The following is a 14,835-nucleotide window of genomic DNA, read 5'->3' as shown; positions in this document are numbered from 1 at the left end:
GTTGAAGCGATGATCCCTCGACATCAACTTTGTTGGACTGGTCATATTGTGTGGGTGCCTGATTATTGCTATCCAAAGCAACTACTCTATTCCCAACTTAAAAATGGAAAGCGTAATGCTGGTGGTCAACAAAAGAGGTTTAAAGACTCTCAAGGCAAATCTTTAAAAATGTAGTATAAACACCAACAATTGGGAAACACTTGCCTGTGAGTGCTCCAGTCAGAGAACAACCTTTACCAAAGGCGTCATGGGCTTTGAAGATGCTCGAACTCAGGAAGCAAGGGAGAAATGCGCTAGGAGGAAGGCACGCTTGGCAAACGCTCACTGTGATCAACTCCCGCCTGGAAACCAATGTCCCCACTGTGGAAGGACAGGTGGATCCAGAATTGGCCTCCACAGTCACTTACAGACTCATTGTTAAAACTGTGTTTATGGAAAACAATCTTACTCGGCTATGAGTGATCGCCGAAGAAGTGCCCCCTAGTGGCTGTCATAATCACAGCGTGATGACAGACCAGTACAAATACTATATAGGAGAGAGAGGAAAAGCCAATGTGGCTTTGAGGGGAGGTCAGCCTGGACGATACCACAAAATGCAACAGCTGCTAATGTGGGTTTGTGACATGTTGAGTGCTCCAAGAAAAGAAGAAACCCACACAACCATTTAAAAAGCCAGGTTTAGAGATAAAAATCATTTATTTCAAATAAATACCTATATTAAGTGTGAAAAATAAGAGTAACAGGCTTTGGCTTCACTCGTTTGCATGTAGTTTAAATGTAGCACAATTTATCATATCTTCACATAATCACAGAGCTGTCCATCTGGCTAGCTACAAACATGTTATTTAGGCTCTTCTTTTTAAAAGCATGCACAGCTTGGCTTCAGTGCAAAGTTAAGGAAGAATGTGGACATTTGGTGTTTGCATACATTTAAATAAGTGAACAGAGGCATGGCAGCCAATGGCCAATTAATGCATTTTGCGGTGGGTTAGTAGTTCTTCCTCAAGCAGTTTCCGTTGTCTTCCTTGCTGTTACCATTTTAGGAAGGCAGGGAGAAAAATCCTTCCCCATGATAACCTCCTTGTACCGGTGACCCAAGGAGAGAGAGATAAGAAAGTGGCAAGATTCATCTAATGTAAATGTGGCGTTAAATTTCCAGTGGATATGGTGGGGATCAAGCCGGATTTACTTAGGAGGACTTAAAAAAACCCCTGTGTGTCTTCTCCCTTCAGAAGCTCATCGCTTGCCTTTTTTGGGGAGCAAGTGTTGTGCCTGTGCGAGAGAGTGAGGTTCGGTGTATTATTTAAAAACAAAAGGTGTGCGAAGGAGCAAAAGAGAACAACCAGTACAAAAACATTTCAGGGGATCCCAGCGATCAAGAAAGAGGGAGTGGATTTGTACGGTGCTGGCAACGCTTGGCCCTTGGGCTTGGGAGAGAGTGAAATCGACAGTGCAGGTATGTGAGGGGATGGCAAACATTCAGGCGGAAGGTGGACGGACAGGAGGAAAGGGGCAGGTCGACATGGGCTCAGAGTCGCGAGTTTTGTGGGGAGCGGGTACGGAGAGCAAGGAAAAGGGGAAGGAAGAACAGAACAAATTGCGTGAGGGGAGGGGAAAGCAGAGATATAACTGGGCAATGGCAAATAACGGGCAGGGTGGGCTGTATATGGGTGATGGACGGCTGAGAGACAACCGAATATTGAGGCCTTGGCATGCCCGCATCCTGCAGAACTGCTGTGGTCCTGTGGCTCATTCATAGCACGCCCCCTCATGTTGCTCCCAGTTCTGCTGGCACCGTATGGAATTCATCACACAGTACATCACATTAAAAATAAAAAAAGCCAAAAAGGTCTGCCTCAGACCCCCCGCCCTGCCCGCACAGCAGGTGACCCACGGACATTGGGGGAGCCTCGAGGGTCTGGCTGGCGGGCTGGAGACCTGCGGGCATTGGCTGGGCTGCTGCGGCCTGTCGGCTGGCGAGCCGGAGACGCCCTGTGGAGGGCCGGAGAAGGTGCAGGCGAGGCCCGGGCGGGGGCCGGAGAAGCCCGTCCGTGGGCCGGGGAAGCTCGTCCACGGGCCGGAGACCCCCGAACCGGGGCTGGAGAAGCTGACGAGGGGCCTCGTGGGGGTCCCTGGGTCACCTCGATCGTCAGCACCCCGTGGACCTGGGAGAGCTGTGGGCTGTCCAGGCTGGCTACCAGCTGGCGTTGGCCTGGACGGAGAGGTGTGAACGTCTGTCGTAGCGTCACTGTTTGATGTGGGCCGATATTTCTGCAAAAGAGGGAAAAAGAGAGAGTGAGGTTCCCCAGCTTCTGTTTTCAGAAAGGCCAGAGTTCAGAAGTAAAAAGGTAAAGGACCCCTGATGGTTAAATCCAGTCGTGGCCGACTCTAGGGGTTGCGGCGCTCATCTCGCTTTCAGGTGTTTGTCCGCAGACAGCTTTCTGGGTCATGTAGTCAGCAGGACTAAACTGCTTCTGGCGGAATGGGACACAGCGACGGAAACCAGAGCGCAACGAAACGCCGTTTACTTTCCCGCCACAGCGGTACCTATTTATCTACTTGCACTGGTGTGCTTTTGAACTGCTAGGTTGGCAGGAGCTGGGACAGAGCAACGGGCGCTCACCCCGTCGTGGGGATTCGAACCGCTGACCTTCTGATCAGCAAGCCCAAGAGGCTCAGTGGTTTAACCCACAGCGCCACTGACGTTCTGGTCCAGTGCCAGGGCTCGAAGAGTCCAACCCTCCAATTCTGGGTGTGCAATAACCTGATTGCAGGTTCTATTTAGAAACATCCTGCCTTACTTTGGTCAACTCTTCCCTAATTTGGTTTCAGTTTCCACCCTGAAGCCTCTGTCATATGCAACTCCTGAATTAAGGACAAAATGAAAACTAGGGAGCTATCTGGCAACCCAGACAGATGGGCAGGGTATAAATATTACCAGTGCTCCCCCCCAAAACATGTTTAGGGGTACTCTCATTTTCCTATTCATATTGAAGTACTGCCCTTCAATGAGGCTGAATTTAGATTCACAAAATGTTTAGAGGTATGCATACCCCTGTGCCCCCCCCCCAGGAAAAAAGCTCTGAATATTACAATAATAATTTATTATTATTATTATTTTGATCTGTAGATTGAATCAACAACGCCCTTAAATGGCAGCCCTGCCCCAAAGAATCCTGGGAAAGGTAGGTTTACTCACCCCACTGTCATTGTATTTGGGGTGGAGAGACCCGACCCCTCCATATGGAAGATGGCCCCTGTCAGCGTCACCGGAAGGGGGTTCTTGAAGACAATCTGGACTTGGGTTTCTTGTCCAACGATAGCTGGGCCCAGCAACTGTTGTCGGGGGGAGAGAGAGGAGAGAACAGAGAAAGCATTGTCAAGGGGGAGCAGTTCTGGATTTACGTATAAGCTAAACAAGCTATCGCTTAGGGCCCCACTCTCTTGGGGCCCCCCCAAAATTAAAAAAACAACAACTGAATGTACATTTACAAAATATAAGATAAAAAACAAATAAAACCTACATACAGCAACAGTGTTTTGTGTTAATGGGGTCCCCCTGCTAGCCTGCTCCCTAAAATATCACTGGTTTGCTCCTTTCTATATAGAGGGTGCCTACACTCTGCACGGACTGGTTTCATGGCAACATGGGCAAATGGCTTGAGATACCTATGTGGTCCATAAATGACCATATAGCCTATTTTCTTTTATTCTTATAGACAACATTTTCAATGTATGATTCTTCTATTCCCCCTGCCCCCGCAGCTTTGACCACCCATCTGCCCCAATGTCTCCTTTTCTCTTTGAATTTGTCTTCTTGATCTTCCCTTTCTACTAACGTTTTATAAATTTCACTGGTTTCTCCTTTTATAACTGTACAGGGGTCCCTCGGTTTACGAACTGAATTAATTCCGGAGGTCCGTTCTTAAACCAAAACTGTTCTTAAACCGAGGCGTGCTTTCCCTAATGAGACCTCCCGCCGCCGGTGCCCTTCCACTGTTTGGATTCCGTTTGTAGACCAAGGTAAAGTTCGCAAACCGGGATACTACTTCCGGTTTCCCGGAGTTCGTAAACCGAATAGTTCTTAAACAGGTCTGTTCTTAAACCGAGGTACCACTGTATTTTCTTCTTTATCTCTACTTTTTATAATCATTTCCCCCCAATTTTTGTATATTCTTTACAGTTCTTGTTTTGCTTTTTTAACAGGACTAAAATGTTTCTTAAAGATCCATTCGAGTCAACTGGGGTGTTGAAAACAGGGATCCACTGGCATTCCTGTGGCCCCGGACCCCCACCACGAACACCTGGTTTTCTAGGTGTAGTCCCATGGGTGTGGGACCTCATCTCTGTGGCCCCCCATACTTCTTTATCTGGCTCTCAAAACCCTCTTCTGGACATTCCTGCTTGCTAGTTAAGCTCCACGCCTCAAATCTGTCCTCAAACCCCTCAAATTCCCTTTGGCTTGTCTACACGGAGGACAGCGAGGTAATTACACACAAAGGCAATGTTTACATCCATGGATCCACCCACTTTGGTCTCTGGCCCCGCCCATCAGGGCAACTGGCCCTTCAAAGGCTGCCCAGAAGAGAAAGTGGCCCTCAAGCCCCCCCACCCAAAGAGTTCCCCCACAGCCCTGCTCCATACCGTCAGAGTGAGGTCCGGCGTCCGCAAACGGAAGGTGTGCTCCTTCGCGATCACCTGACCGGTTTCGGCCACTTTCCCCGAGATGCTCAGCTTCATGGCTCCCTGGTCAACCAGGTGGGGCTTGTACTCCGCGTAGGAGACCACCATGGGAACAGCCTGGCCTGGAAGGGAAAGGCAGGGGAAGGGTTAGGCAAACTGGGACTGAAAATCACGACAAGCTCTATGGCACAACCTGTGGCTCTACGCAGCTCAGGACCAGGTTCCCCGAGAGACGGACCGCTTTAGTATTTATTTACCGTATTTTTCGCTCTATAAGACGCACCAGACCACAAGACGCACCTAATTTTTGGAGGAGGAAAACAAGAAAAGAAAAAATTCTGAATCTCAGAAGCCAGAACAGCAAGAGGGATCGCTGCGCAGTGAAAGCAGCAATCCCTCTTGCTGTTCTGGCTCCTGGGATAGCTGTGCAGCCTGCATTCGCTCCATAAGATGCACACACATTTCCCCTTACTTTTCAGGAGGGAAAAAGTGAGTCTTATAGAGCAAAAAATACGGTACTTTATCCCTTAAACACCCAGTCAATTGCCACAGCCAGCGGAAGAGTTTTCGGCAAGTTCCAAAGATTGCCAAAACCCGCTCTGCAGTAACCCTGAGTGTCTGGAGGCGGTTGAAGGATGGATGGCGGCTAACAGATTGAGGTTGAATCCTGACAAGACAGAAGTACTGTTTTGGGGGGACAGGAGGCGGGCAGGTGTGGAGGATTCCCTGGTCCTGAATGGGGTAACTGTGCCCCTGAAGGACCAGGTGCGCAGCCTGGGAGTCATTTTGGACTCACCGCTGTCCATGGAGGCGCAGGTCAATTCTGTGTCCATGGCGGCTGTCTGTGGAACGCCCTCCCACCAGATGTCAAGTAAATAAGCAACCCTGAGATCCTTGGAAGAAGGTGGTATGCAAATTTGAAAAAAACACAACCAAATAAATAAGGTGTCGTACTTCCGCTGGCCGGCACCTGGACCTCCCTCTTCTCCTGCTTGAAGTTGCTGCCCGTTACGCCGGTGTAATACATGACGGCCACGAAGAGGTTGAGGGAGACGCTGCGGGGCATGGAGCTGCGGTTCTTGAGGATGACCCTCAGGGAGATGTCTTGGCCTGTGTAGGCCTCCTGGGTGTCCACCGTCACGGAGATGTCGTCGCCCCACTCCTTGTTGGTGTAGATGTGGGCCTTGGTGCCGTGTTTGGCGGCCGTTTCGACCGCTTTGCGCTCCGCTTCGGAGCCTGGGAGAGAAAAAGATGGAGATAGATGCTCAGGTGCTGCTGCTGCAGCAGCCAAGAGGCAGGTGAAGGTCTAGAGCGAAGACGGTTTCATTCCAAACTGCCTGCAATTTAATTTAATTAAATTTTCCATTTTCGAACACAGTGGTACCTCGGGTTACAGACACTTCAGGTTACAGACTCCGCTAACCCAGAAATAGTACCTCGGGTTAAGAACTTTGCTTCAGGATGAGAACAGAAATCGTGCTCCGGCGGCAGCGGGAGGCCCCATTAGCTAAAGTGGTGCTTCAGGTTAAGAACAGTTTCAGGTTAATAACGGACCTCCGGAACGAATTAAGTACTTAACCCGACATACCACTGTATTCATTCAAGCAACCTTAAAATACCAAGGGCTTCCCTTCTTCCCTTTCCACGGTTCGTTTTGCAAAACACAAATCCCTGCATATTTTATAGCAAAAACGTTCCTTTCTAACCAGGCTTTTGGTTGATCCGATTTACATCCTATGCCCTTTTAAAATGTGGTGTTTTTTTCGGGGGGGGCGCTATTGGGTTCTTGTTTTTATTTTTATTAGGTATTTTGTGGTTTTATATCTTGGTTTTATTCCCATCAGATGTCAAGGAAATAAAGAACTATCTGACTTTAAGAAGACATCTGAAGGCAGCCCTGTTCAGGGAAGTTTTTAATGTTTGATGTTTTATCGTTTTTTTAATATTATGTTGGCAGCCGCCCAGAGTGGCTGGGGAAACCCCAGGCAGATTGGCAGAGTATAAATGTATTATTATTATTATAATATTATTATTACAGTGGTATCTCGAGTTACATATGCTTCAGGTTACAGACTCCGCTAACCCAGAAATAGTACCTTGGGTTAAGAACTTTGCTTCAGGATGAAATCGTGTTCCGGCGGCGCGGCAGCAGCAGGAGGCCCCATTAGCTAATGTGGTGCTTCAGGTTAAGAACGGTTTCAGGTTAAGAACAGACCTCTGGAACGAATTAAGTACTTAACCCGAGGTACCACTGTATTATTAATTATTAATTATTATTATTATTATTATTATTATTATTATTATTATTATTATTAATTTGTGTGTGTCCTGCCTCAGGAATCCTAGCTGTCTGCCCCCTTGTCTACACAGCACATTACCTTCAGGATGTTTGTAAATGTCGGTGACATCGTGGCGCTGATTTGAGCCCACTGCCTTGGTACTGATTAAGTGACCGATTGCCTTCTCCTCCACATAGACGATCTTGAAGCTGCCGTCAGACTGTCGCTGCCAGTACACCTTGTCACTGTTCACCTGCAGAGAGAGAAAGTAGGTCAGAGAAACCCATCAGCAGGCCAGCCGCCGTAAAAACCAACACCTGTGTTTGCCCATGGTTCTGTTTGGGGGAAGAGGGGCATCTCTCTGCCCCTTGTCATTTCACATAATTGTAGGGTTGGAAGAGACCACGAGGGTCATCTTGTCCAACCCCCCGCAATGGAGGAATCTTTTGCCGAACGTGGGGCTCAAACCCCTGACCCTGAGGGTCACAGCCTCATGCTCTCCCAACTGAGCTAAACTTGTCCAAAAACTGAACCTTGCTTAATGAACCAGGCAGAGGGCCTTCTCAATAGTGGCGCCCACCCTGTGGAATGCCCTCCCGTCAGATGTCAAGGAGATAAGCAACTATCTGACTTTTAGAAGACATCTGAGGGCAGCCCTGTTTAGGGAAGTTTGAATGTTTGATGTTTTATCGTGTTTTTAATACAGTGGTACCTCGGGTTACATACACTTCAGGTTACAGACTTTGCTAACCCAGAAATAGTATTTCAATGTTTGATGTTTTATCATGTTTATAATATTCTGTTGGGAGCTGTCCAGCGTGGCTGGGGAGGCCCAGCCAGATGAGTGAGGTATTAATAATAATAATAATAATAATAATAATAATAATAATAATAATAATAATTATAATTACTTCTCCTCTTTAGCTTCATGATCCCTAGAGAAGGTTTACCCAGAAGTCAAGTCACAACAAGTTCAACAGGCCGGCAGTTCACAGCAAAGTGTTGCCAGCTCAAAATTGCTATGGTAAACTTTGAAGAGAGAGATATAAGGTATTCATCCCCATTTCTGTGGCAAAGACCTTGTGTATCTATGTCTATATCTACCCATCGAGATAGATAGATGGACATTTCAATTTCACTGGATGCTATAGCAGAAAACCAGTTTAGCAATGACAAGGATTATTATGACAGTGTTGCAGATTGTGTCTTCGGGTGCTGTTGAAACCTTTCGTCACCTTCAACCTGTGACTGTGTTAGCTGGGGCTGATGGGAGCTGGAGTCCAGCAAAATCTGGAGGGCAGAAGTTGGGGAAGGTTGCTCTAACCTTTTGTTTATCCACAGCTGTAACTGAAATTATTCCACCCTGTTGCAAATCAGGTGAGATTCAGCTGAAAACTTATCCTGGCTTTTCCAGTCTCGCTATAAGTTGCATTTCTCCACCCCCATCATTCTGCCCGGATGCTGAGGTCCAGCGCCGAGGGCCTTCTGGCTGTTCCTTCATTGCGAGAAGCAAAGCTACAGGAAACCAGGCAGAGGGCCTTCTCGGTGGTGGCACCCACCCTGTGGAACGCCCTTCCAGCAGATGTCAAAGCGATAAACAACTACCTGACATTCAGAAGACATCTTAAGGCATCCCTGTTCAGGGAAGTTTTTAACGTGTGATATTTTACTGTATTTTTGGTTTCTATGGAAGCCGCCCAGAGTGGCTGGGGAGGCCCAGCCAGATGGGCAGGGTATAAATAATAAATTATTATTATTATTATTATTATTATTATTATTATTATTATTATTAACCACTTGACACATCCGTTGTGTGGAGCTATTGCTGTTGGTTTTGTTGGATTTCCTCCTTGCAAACAGTTGAAAGTCTGCAATTTTTGAGAATAAACCAGATTTGCAAGGGGGGGGGGGTGGAATAATTTTGATTGCAACTGTATGTTGGAGCGTCTCCACCCCCATCGTTCTACCCGGACACTGAGGTCCAGCGCCGAGGGCCTTCTGGTGGTTCCCTCACTGCGAGAAGCAATGCTACAAGGAACCAGGCCCTGCGGAACACCCTCCCACAAGATGTCAAAGAGATAAACAACTACCTGACATTTAGAAGACATCTGAAGGCAGCCCTGTTTAGGGAAGTTTTTAATGTGTGACATTTTAATGTATTTTAAATCTTTGTTGGAAGCCGCCCAGAGTGTCTGGGGAAACCCAGCCAGATGGCAAGGGTACAAATAAATTATTATTATTATTATTATTATTAGTGATGGAACTGACGTCTGCATTCCTGGGGAGCTCTCCCTGGTGCTGAAGGTTCCAAGTCTGAATCAGAGATGCGGTGACATGACCAGGGGATCTCTCAGTAGCATTCGCACATGCAAAATCATTCAGAAACAAGTACCTCAGCAAAGCAGAAGGAGGCATCGTATTTCATGTAGACCAGCCCGTTCTTGATGGCCTCTACGGAGCAGGGACCGCAGCAAAAAATGCCTGTTGAGGAAAGCAGGGGAGAGATGATATGGAGCACCGTGTCAGACTCCCCGTCCCCTTTCCAGAACAGACAACGGCTTCCAGCGTTAATCTGCGGAACTCCTTGCGGCACTGGTGTCGCATACCGTGGCAGGTGTTGCTTAAAAAGGGAACCACGAAGCAAATTGTTCTCCCAACCAGGTGATTCTTCCTCAGTACTCAAACTCAGGAGTTTCCCTCAGTAATTCAAGCACCTTTTATGCGGCCAAACAGAGTCTGATTGGCTCACAAAGTCACCTGACCCCTGCTGGTCAGATGGCTGCAGTACCGGCCTCCAGCCACCTGCAGCGCTGGTGTGCCAGTGCAGTAAAGCATGCCAGTTGGGGCTGATGGGAGTTGGAGTCCAAAACAGCTGGAGGACAAGTAATGGAGTATATGGAGATGGCGGAAATGACTGGCAGAATCCGAGACCAGGGAGAAGAGTCGGTGGAAGAGGATTGGAAGAAATTTAAAATTTATTTACAGAAATATTGTAAAATTTTTGAATGTGAATGATGTTGGAATGAAACGAAGTGGTTCTAGCAATATGATTAGAAGTTACAATATATGAGGAAAAATAACTAAGGGGAAAATAAGAGGGTATGAATTTGCTGAACAAATTGGTAAATGGAATACAAAAAAGGGAGGTGTGAGGAAGTCATGAAAATAAGTTAATGAGTGGTATGATATCTGAAAGAGTGATTTTTCTTCCCCCCCCCAATATCTTTATTAAACAGGTTTTTTTTAAAAAAAAACACACATACCAGAGAAAAAAGGAGAAAGAAAAAAAAAAGAAAAAAAAGAAAACGAAAAAACATATACACTTTTCTTTTTTAATTTTTCTTTTTAATTTTTTGGTTTTTGTCTTTTGTCTGTTTGTGTGTTTTTGTTTTTTAAACTTCTATTTGTAAAAACTTAATAAATATTATTAAAAAAAACAAAACAAAACAGCTGGAGGACATCAGAGTCTTTTTTTTGTGCAGGAATTCTTCCTTGACTCACCGCTGCTGGATTCCTGGGGCGTCGCATCTACAACCTGCCACCCATCAAACCCTGAAGGCAAATCGGGACGTTTCATCCAGCAGTCGTTCCAGACATGGAAATTCCTGCATCCGGACAGGGGAGAAAAAAAGAATTAAAATGGGGTACTTGGAAGTGGAAAGAAGCAGATGTCCCAGCAAAGGAAGAATGGAGACAAAAACTTACGGAATATGCAGAAATGGCGAAACTTATCAGAATAATAAGAAATCTAGATAAGAAACTTTTTTCCCCCAATAAAAGAATGGAAATGGTTTATTGAATGTTTATAGATAAATTGCAAACAGATAAAAAACATGGGCAGGGTTATTGTAATAACCTGCAGTTATTACACAAGTGTATATATTTAAAGTAGATAATTAAATGAGCAAATTAAATGGATTTGGATAGGCAGAAGAGATTCTAAAATAAGTTTAAAGAACCACAGAAAGTGGGAAAATGTTTGATTGTAAAACTAATGAAATGTGTAAACTTGAAAAGTGTACCGTACTTTTCCACGTATAAGACACCCCCATGTATAAGACGCCCCTAATCTGGGGGACTCAAATTTAAGAAAATTGGGGGAGATGGTGCTGTTGAGCTTTTTTTTAGGGGGGATTGCCGAAAATCGCCCATCAACACCAGCCCTTGATGCACCAGCCAATAACACGCCCAATAGCCGCTGACAGTAACCAATCAAATGCCCGCCCTATGAACTCTCCATGTATAAGACGAACACCACTTTTTAGCATAGCTTTTAAAGGGAAAAAACCTAGTCTCATACACAGAAAACTACAGTAAATAAAAAGTTTCTCTTTAAAAAAGCGGGGTACTTGGGTGACGGCCCTCCTGGGTTCGCCCTTCCTCCTGAACACAGGAACCCGAGACGGAGGCGGCAGCCGTGCTTACCAAACAGAGTCGGCATTGAGGTTTTCCAGCGGCTTCATGTTCTCGTCAAAGTATATGTCCATGGTGAGGCTGACATCCGTATCGTGCGCCGAGTTGTAGTTGGTGACGGTCCGGGTGGGAATGCCCAGGCACCGGAGGACTAGGGGGACAAGGAGGAGGAGGAGGAACAGGGAGAGATAATCAACAACAACAACAACAACAACAACAACTTTTATTTATTTCCCGCCCTCCCCGGCCGAAGTCGGGCTCAGGGCGGCTAACATCAGGTACATAACATTGATATAAAATCAAACAATAATTAAATTACCTCCTAAAAACATGTAAAAATCAAATTTAAAGTCTAATTAGATGGCTTTCCACAGGGTTAGGGTTGGGAACAGTAAGTGCTCCACTGAATTGAAATTTCAGCCTTCACGACATAGGAAAACGGCCATTTTTGTGGAGGGTCAAGATATTAACTGATATGCATGAAATTTCCCTATATAGCTATATAATCCCTAGTGTAGTAAGATAAGACCTTTGGAACAGGCTTTTTTTAAAAAAAGTTTTTTATGAACCGCCCTAGTAGGGCAGTAATTGTTCCTTGATAATTTGTCGCCTCCCTCTATGATGGCACCCGGGGCGACCAGCCCTCCCGCCCCCCCTTCCTATGCCTCTTGGAGATGACAATAGAGAGTTAAAAACATGGAGGGAGGGTGAAGGAATGACGACAACAGATTTCCCATCCTTATAAACAACTGAGGGTGTGATGTTGGTCGGCCCCTTTGAGGACCAGGGTGCTAGACCACATGGACCTGATCCTGCAAGGCCCTCCTTCTGTCCATGCCCTTCCCCTGAGCCCACTCTCGTCCTGTCTCCCCACGGACGGTAGCTACCTGTGGTCACGACTCCGGCAAACACCCAGCACTGCCCGTAGAGAACCGGGTAGCCCGTCTTGTGGTACTTCAGCAAGATATCCCGGCTGCCCACCCAGGCCGAGGGGTTGGTGCCGCGCGAGTAATCGCCTGTCCAGTTCCCGACCAGCACGCCGTTGTCGTCCAGAGAGTTCACCTGAGAAAGAGAGAGAGGGGTGCGGAGAATCAGCAAGGCTAGCAAGTGCCGTGTCAGCCACGGAGGGACACAAGGTTTTGTTGCTTTGCCTTTAGTAGAATCATAGAATTGTCGGGTTGGAAGGGACCCGGGTGTCCTCTATTCCGACCCTCTGCTATGCGGGAAATCTCAGCTCACGGTTCCCCATTCAGGTTCCACCTTAGCTTTGCAAGTACGCTACTTTTATGGCAGCAACTCTAATGGTTCATTTCTACAATGAGAGAGGTGTGCTAAGATTAAGAAGTTCCATGGCGCTTAAACCACTTGGTGGTGCTGCAGAAATATGGATCTGAAGTGTGTAGGCAATAGGAATATACTCGGTCCAGTATACCTGAAGGAGCGTCTCCACCCCCATCATTCAGCCCGGACGCTGAGGTCCAGCTCCGAGGGCCTTCTGGCGGTTCCCTCCCTGCGAGAAGTGAGCTTACAGGGAACCAGGCAGAGGGCCTTCTCGGTGGTGGCGCCTGCCCTGTGGAACGCCCTCCCACCAGATGTCAAAGAGAACAACTACCAGACTTTTAGAAGACATCTGAAGGCAGCCCTCTTTAGGGAAGCTTTTAATGTTTGATGCATTACTGTATTTTAATATTTTGTTGGAAGCTGCCCAGAGTGGCTGGGGAAGCCCAGCCAGATGGGCGGGGTATAAATAACAACAAAAACAACAATTTATTACTTATACCCCACCCATCTGGCTGGGTATCCCCAGACACTCTGGGCGGCTCCCAACAAAATATTAAAAGCACGATAAAACATCAAACATTAAAAACTTCCCCGAACAGGGCTGCCTTCAGATGTCTTCCTTTCCCCCCCTTTTATAACTGTACAGTGGTACCTCGGTTTATGAACTGAATCCATTCCAGAAGTCCGTTCTTAAACTGAAACCATTCTTAAACTGAGGAGCGCTTTCCCTAATGAGGCCTCCCGTTGCCGGTGCCCTTCCACCGTTCAGGTTCCGTTCTTAGACCAAGGTAAAGTTTGCAAGCCGGGACACTACTTCCGGTTTTGCGGAGTCCATAAACGGAATAGTTCATAAACAGGGCTGTTCTTAAACTGAGGTACCACTGTATAATCAAACATTAAAAACTTCCCTGAACAGGGCTGCCTTCAGATGTCTTCTAATAGTCCAATAGTTGCTTATTTCCTTCACATCTGAAGGGAGGGTGTTCCACAGGGCGGGTGCCACTACCGAGAAGGCCCTCTGTCTGGTTCCCTGTAACCTGACTTCTTGCAGCAAGGAAACTGCCAGAAGACCCTCAGAGCTGGACCTCAGTGTCCGGGCTGAACAATGGGGGTGGAGACGCTCCTCCAGGTATACTGGCCAAAGGCAGGGAGCATATTAGGGATCCCAAAAAGGAGATCTACCAGGGAGCCTGCGGTGGCATAATGGTTAGACTTGGACCTGGGAGACCAGGGTTCGAATCCCCACCCAGCCATGAAGCTCGCAGGGTGACCTTGTACCTACACCTCAGGCTAACCTCCCTCGCAGGGTTGTTGAAGGGATAAAATGACGAGATGCGGAGATACCCTCTAGCTCAGGGGTCAGCAAACTTTTCCAACAGGGGGCTGATCCACTGTCCCTCAGACCTTGTGGGGGGCTGGACTATATTTTGAAGAGGGAAAATGAATGAATTTCTATGCCCCACAAATAACCCAGAGATGCATTTTAAATAAAAGCACACATTCTACTCATGTAAAAACATGCTGATTCCCAGACCGTCCGCAGGCCGGATTGAGAAACCGATTGGGCCGGATCCGGCTCCCGGGCCTTAATTTGCCTACCCATGCTCTAGCTCCATGGAGATGAAGGTATGATATGAATGCAATAAACAAACTGACTTTTTCCACGCAGAAAGGCAGATGCTACAAGCTTTCTGAAGAGAGGGGTACAAGTTGAAGACAGAAAGTAAGACGACGATTTTTTAAAAAAGGAAACGCGCAAGCAAGTTTTGTCGGGCAAGAAGCCGAAACCGTCCCGAGGGCTCACCATGGCGGAGACGACCCGCGAAACCATGATGGGGTCTCCACGACTCGCGTGCGGCATCCCACGACGGTCCAGGACGTAGAGGCAGGCATCTAAAATACCCTGGTCAAACTGCGGGGGGAGAGGAGAAGGGAGCACAATCAAAGATCTCTCACACGCACACACCAAACTGCGCTGGGTACCTAAAGGCACTGTCAAGAGCTCCCACAGAAACAAAACTGCAAAGAACCACGGTGCAAGCAACAGCGCCTCCTGCTGGCAGATAACCAGAATAACCACACAAGGTGCTTCAATGCTGCTCTGTTATCTTCGAAAGAAGTCAGAGGGACCTTTGGTTCTCCTCCAGAAGGCCAAGCCATCGTCCTGATTTGCTTCCCA

At 47.2% G+C, this 14,835-nt stretch overlaps 1 protein-coding gene across 1 annotated transcript in view; it reads right to left on the bottom strand.

Moving 5' to 3' along the window:
* Positions 1-677: 677 nt before the first annotated feature.
* TGM1 (transglutaminase 1) overlaps positions 678-14,835 on the bottom strand; it is a 51,553-nt gene continuing 37,395 nt past the window's right edge. The window contains exons 6-15 of the mRNA XM_081886767.1: positions 14,461-14,568; positions 12,263-12,437; positions 11,388-11,526; positions 10,464-10,567; positions 9,355-9,443; positions 7,062-7,215; positions 5,638-5,919; positions 4,645-4,805; positions 3,200-3,336; positions 678-2,271 (exon numbers count right to left, since the gene is read on the bottom strand). Of these exons, the coding sequence (XP_081742893.1) occupies positions 1,857-2,271; positions 3,200-3,336; positions 4,645-4,805; positions 5,638-5,919; positions 7,062-7,215; positions 9,355-9,443; positions 10,464-10,567; positions 11,388-11,526; positions 12,263-12,437; positions 14,461-14,568 (1,764 nt within the window). The 3' untranslated portion in view covers positions 678-1,856. The remainder of the gene's footprint in view (positions 2,272-3,199; positions 3,337-4,644; positions 4,806-5,637; positions 5,920-7,061; positions 7,216-9,354; positions 9,444-10,463; positions 10,568-11,387; positions 11,527-12,262; positions 12,438-14,460; positions 14,569-14,835) is intronic.

The sequence above is a fragment of the Podarcis melisellensis genome (assembly GCF_964234715.1).
Source record: "Podarcis melisellensis genome assembly, chromosome: 13".
NCBI classification, from domain to species: domain Eukaryota; kingdom Metazoa; phylum Chordata; class Lepidosauria; order Squamata; family Lacertidae; genus Podarcis; species Podarcis melisellensis.
This window is presented reverse-complemented; position numbering and strand designations above follow the sequence as displayed.